Source organism: Hippichthys cyanospilos, chromosome 8 (genome assembly GCF_059441005.1).
Source record: "Hippichthys cyanospilos isolate Australia breed blue-spotted pipefish chromosome 8, RoL_Hcya_1.0, whole genome shotgun sequence".
Lineage (NCBI taxonomy): Eukaryota > Metazoa > Chordata > Actinopteri > Syngnathiformes > Syngnathidae > Hippichthys > Hippichthys cyanospilos.
The window spans coordinates 13,995,001-14,000,631 of NC_142376.1; the positions used below are offsets into that span (position 1 = coordinate 13,995,001).

At 38.3% G+C, this 5,631-nt stretch overlaps 1 protein-coding gene across 2 annotated transcripts in view; it reads right to left on the reverse strand.

Annotated features, from left to right (window-relative positions):
* Positions 1 to 5,329, reverse strand: part of tsnax (translin-associated factor X) — a 10,931-nt gene extending 5,602 nt beyond the window's left edge. The window contains exons 1-5 of one of the 2 annotated variants that reach the window (XM_088421554.1): positions 5,073 to 5,329; positions 4,721 to 4,802; positions 4,532 to 4,612; positions 4,329 to 4,443; positions 3,681 to 3,811 (exon numbers count right to left, since the gene is read on the reverse strand). In XM_088421554.1, the coding sequence (XP_088277680.1) occupies positions 3,681 to 3,811; positions 4,329 to 4,443; positions 4,532 to 4,562 (277 nt within the window). In that variant the 5' untranslated portion in view covers positions 4,563 to 4,612; positions 4,721 to 4,802; positions 5,073 to 5,329. The remainder of the gene's footprint in view (positions 1 to 3,680; positions 3,812 to 4,328; positions 4,444 to 4,531; positions 4,613 to 4,720; positions 4,803 to 5,072) is intronic. The other variant, XM_088421552.1, reaches the window with a different exon arrangement.
* Positions 5,330 to 5,631: the final 302 nt, after the last annotated feature.

Sequence of the window (5,631 nt, forward strand, 5' to 3'; positions counted from 1 at the left end):
GATTTACATAAAAAAGAATGTTAGTTTAAAAAAGGGAACAAAAGGCAGAATGCATATCAAGCCGAGTGCGCGTAAACACTACAGGCTATCTGCGGCGTATAGATCACAGATGCAGATAGTGATTCAAACCTGTTTCCTGCAACAATCTTTTGATTTGAACAACAGCGGCCATTTTTTGTGGCAGGCTGAGATGACCCCTCATTTGTTTTCTGGCCTTGTGTAAACAACAATCAAATAATCACAGGACGGAAGACTTTGTGTCTGAAGTTTACTTTTGGAGCGGCAATTGAACTTCAAAAGGGTCTGTAATCTCACTTGGGATAACCGGAGAGAGCTATGCACAGCTGGGACGAGAATGTGCTTCATCTCTACTTCGTCTCTACTTGCACTGCTTTCACTGGGTGGAAAGTATACTCATGACATTTTTGTTTTGTTGCTTTTGAGCATTTTACAAATACAGTGTCAAGAAATTGGTTGTTTTTGAGAAAACGTCCTCCTTACTTTTATAGGGCAAAAGTAAAAGCCTGTTCAACAAGTGCAGCAACACAACAAATAAAAAGTGTGGAGTATTTTTTCCAAAGGGTGCAACAATCTGGCAATGCTTGGTTTACTCCTCCAATTCATGCACTTCTTGCATGTAGCCCTTCGTTTTTGTCACACACACAAATCAAAATATTCTGGAAAAAAAAAATCCAATTCGAAACAATCACATCCGCAACTATTTGCTCTAAATTTGCTCTAAATTTGTGTCCCCAGTGCTCCAGAGTGAGTCCACTAGCCACATGGATAAAAGCCGAGGCCCATAAACCCCTGGATGGTGCAACTTGACTTAATGTACTTGCCACTATGCACTAGCGGGCGTCCATTACATTAAACACTGTTGCAAGCTGTGACTCTGATTGGTAGAATCTGGCATAATCTAATGTGTGCAGGATATGACAAGAAATGGGTTAAGTATGCATTAAGGCAGGTTGAGTTCATCTCTACTAGTAAACTGTTCACATTACGAGGGGAGTATGAAGTTTTAAGCATGTCTCACACAAAAGTGTTCTTCTACAATGAGATAAAAGCACTTGAGTGCTATTGGAGCAATAGTTCAGCCCTTGAAAAGAAAAATGTTGAAAAATCTTGTTCCTTTTAATTATTCTGCTGCTTCACCCTTTTCATACAACCCTTGTGCATCATTGGATGATATAACAGCAGCTTACCTTTTATAACAAAGACGCAGAAAATAAACAGCAACAGCGAATGATTTAGAGCTTTTATATCAAAATCATAACGCTCCATGTTAATGCTTTACACTACCTAGCGGAAATTCTTCACCATCTGCTAATGCAAATATTCAGCTTAAAGACCTTATCAAAATGAAATTGTTCCATTTGCTTATGCAAATATTCAGCTAAAAAGCTTATCAAACTGAAAATGTTGACCTGTTATCAGCAGCAATTAGGTTCAGATTTCGTCCTCAATATCGTTAATGGCCTCTCTATGGAAAAAAAAAGTGGAGCCATTACACAGGCCTGGAGACTCCTTGTCCAGATTAGCTACAAAGCCGTTCCACTGAGCTCTAATAAAGATGATAAAAATGGAGAGGGGAAAAGAGTCTAATTGGTGGGAACTGCCACTGGTCACGTCGCAGGGGATGCAGCACTGATTCAAGGGCAACTACAATCTAAAAATGACTTCCCTCCCCCCTTCACAAGCTAGATAACAGGTCACCATCACACAAGTTGCTCTGCAGACATTTTGGCTACGCTAACAAAAGCGGATAGTGATGCAACAAGTGGGAAAAACAACGTTATCAGAGGGTGTTCCTGTTAATGCAGGCCTGCACCAAGGTCACACTTTCAAACTGTTATATAACCATCGACTTAAAGCGGAGGAGAAGATAATGGAAATCAGTGGCGGTTCGTGCATTTTACACTTCGGCCTTCGGTGATGTGCTACTTAGTCCGACTCAAATGAATAGCCCTCATAATACCATAATTTATGACACCACGGCTGGAGAAATCATATACAGAAGCACATGTACGCAATGCTGGGCTATTTTACGAAAGAATTTAAACATCAAAAACCCGCATCTATGATCAAAACTTACCACTTTACACGATATGTGATATCTATTAATTTAATATGAATTACATAAAATTACAAAAACATATTAAAAATGAAAAAAATGCTTGCATTCCCCAAAATGGCTGACCCCCTAACACTCATTTCAACACAAAATCCATTCTTCTTCCTTTCCTCAAGAAGACTTCATTGACTTGGTTGGCGTTTTCATTTCCTTCAATCACTGTGGGTTAAAAAAGTGAGGAGATCTATTTGATTTTTCTGATCAAGGTCCCCAGGTCTAGCGCTGGGGTATGTTACACCGTATGGTTGGCAACCAAGTTCCACAGTGTGCTTAGTTGATCTGCATAGCACTGACCCCCCTCCAATCCATCCAATTAAAGGGCCTTCAATCTGGCCAAATAATAATCACGATTATTTTGGTCAATATTGAAATCACGATTATTATTCATCATTGATCATCATGTTTGGACAAACATGTCTATTCATTGCCCTTTTTTAAAACAAGCAGTAGATAAACAAGGCTTCAAGGCTTGACACTTACAAATAAATATAATAAACTAAAATAAAACGAACTTAAATACGAAAAACGAACTAAAATAAAGCGAACTTCCATAAGCAATAGTTCATCCGGCATGTTTTCCACGGAAAGAAATTCCAGAAGGTATGCGTTGCGGGAGGTCAGGCTGCGCGGATGCAGCGCGGTTGCCAGAATCACATCATTTGACGCGTGAGCTGTGTAAATCTCGCAGTCGTGCCAAACATAAACCAAGCCTTGCTGCTGTCCTTGTCGCCGCTGCTGCCAGATTTGCTCACTTACTATTTCTTAAGCTTAATGAATTCTGAACTTTGCACTTGCTCTCTAGTGGTAGGACGACAAAGTGCTTGATTTGACATGTACTGTATAGGTAGCCGGCTTTTTAAATGTTAATACTGCCAAGGATCATCTTAATTAATCGTGATTGCGATTAAAATTCAATTAAAACTGACTTCAAATGAAATTGACTTTTCTTATAATTATGATAATGATGTCAGGTCATGTTAGGACAGGAGAGAAGACCTTGCTGTCCCTGCCCCTTAATAGCTTAACACTGTTACTGGCTTAGTTAAACAAGTGGCAAGACACATCGGTAACAGACATTAGAGCCATATAATAGACTGTGTTTGCACAGGTGATGAATCAGGCTATTCATTTGGGGATTTTGAATGTCATTCAGCGTACAATTAAGGGTAGTATCTTCAGAGGTTATGCTAATACTGATGTTTGCAATAATAATAATAAAAAAAAATCGAGAGCACTGAACAATTGAATAATTAATTAAAAAATGTATGATGCATGAAATCACGTTTTTGTCCCCCGCAGTATTTTTTGTGTCAAGTTTCTGATCTTTGTTCTACTTGCTCCTAAAATACATATTATATTTTGTACAGAACACACGAAAAATCATTTTGACAAATAAAAATAAAATTAATTGAATAACAGCAAATCAAGTAATGTTAGGCAAGCAACCAATATTTAACCAGCCCTAATGTGTCATCTTTTTTAAACTACTCAGATACAGAATATGCTTTAAAATACTTTTTTTTTTTTAAGCAAGAAAGCTCACCTGCAGTGAAAGCTCTGTGAAACTGATGGATGTCCTCCCCTCGAAGCTCTTCTGCAATCTGACCAATTTTCTGTCTCACACCACTGAGTTTCCCGTCTGCCTCATTCAAAATAACCTCTGCATCTGGAACACTTCCAACCCAAGAAACAAACCCAGAGCACAGTAAGAACAGACCTTCTGTAGTTCATCTTATAAGTAAACACTTGACCAAGTGCATGGTAATTTAGTTTTTCCTTTTCTTGGAGAACAAAGTGAAGAGGTTAAAGAAATTCTGTGCGATTACTGAAACTCAAATACAATACTGCATTGGATCGAAATGCGCAAAGAATAAGTAATACATTTCTACCAAAAATGTTAGAAGGTGAGACATTGGTTAAGGATGAACAACCTTCTTTTTGCTCCAAAAACCTACTTTTTTAGTTCATGTAATGCCAATTTTCCACATTTTAATCCAACCAGCCATCAGGCACATAAATACGTAAAAATGTTTTATATTACAGTTTAGGATCATTTGACCTTGTGCCATTGAAATGTACTCGCAAGAGATCTATTCCTCTGTACAATTTAAACCTCAGTGGAAAACTGAAATAAATAATCACTGATTATTCATTACTACATTGAATATTCATCATACAGTACATACTCTACCTTGTCACTCTATGCAAAAGAAAAATTGTTCTTTTGCTCTCAATGGTGACGTCTCTACTGAGTTTAACAAGACGCTCATATTTGTCGTGCTTGGTGTCAAGCTCCATCTGAAACACTAAAAAAAATGTGCATAAATAAGAAGTTATTAGCTAATGGCATCCATCCAGATGAGATGGAGTTGCTACAAAGAGGATGCGAGATACCTTTGAAGGCTGCAATGACAGGCGAGGACATATCGGCGCTGGCCTCATTAAGATCCGCATTACCATGTTTCGGTGGACGTCCTTCAACAGTAAATGATGCAGAAAAAAACAAACAAATGATGCATGTGTCTTCAGTGCCAAATTCTTGTGTCAACTATCTCAATGACACGCTTACAAAGTTCTGTTTACCTAGCTACAGTTTCATCAACGGTCCATTTATTTTGTTGTAACCGCTCAGCCCTTGGGCAGGGAAATAATATGATGCACGGTCCTGCAGATTATATTTGAACATCGTATCGTTAGTTGTTCTCGTTAAATCACACTGTAAAATAATAACGCCTAGTACATATCAAAACACTGAAGTACAGTTCTCAGTCGTTCGTTAGCAATACCCCTTTCACTGAACCTAATGGAAAATAATAAGCGGCCGAAATAATAACGTCAACAGTGGCTATTAACGTAGAACCTAGAAGCTAATACATGCATGTCAGACGTTTTCAGACTAAAACGAGGAATGATTAATCACAAAGTTTGTGCTTACCTCCTGGCGTATTCATACCTTCAGCGCTACCGTAAACTACAACCGAAGCCGAATTGCTACTTCTTCACGACTGGAGTGTGCTCCAAAAAGAACCACGGTTTCTCTTATTTGAAAAAGCTACTGAACGTGTTTGTCATGCGAAGTGGTATTTAAAAGCATTCAAACAAAGGCAACATGCATATGGAGTCATTCCACGCGAAACGATTTCTATTCATGTAGATTTCTTTTCAGGCATTTGGCCGTCTTGTGTATCGCGGGGCTTTCGCAAAGTTTGTGCGTAACAGGAAAAGCAGTGAGTGAGGCTTGCTGGGATATGTAGTCTTTTAGCAAAGTATGCCCAAGTGGCGAATGCAGTTCATTTAGGCCAAAAGTCATCCATTTAGCAGGGTGTTATTTCATTGACATTGTTTTTTTTTCCGTGAACAACATAATAATAATTATAGGAGGACCTCAAATAAAAAAATAAATATAAAAAATCCCATCTGCTGTGGTCACAAAATCCCAGTTTCAGAAATAATTATTTTAAATCATGCGTCAAATTATTACAAACCCTGATGTT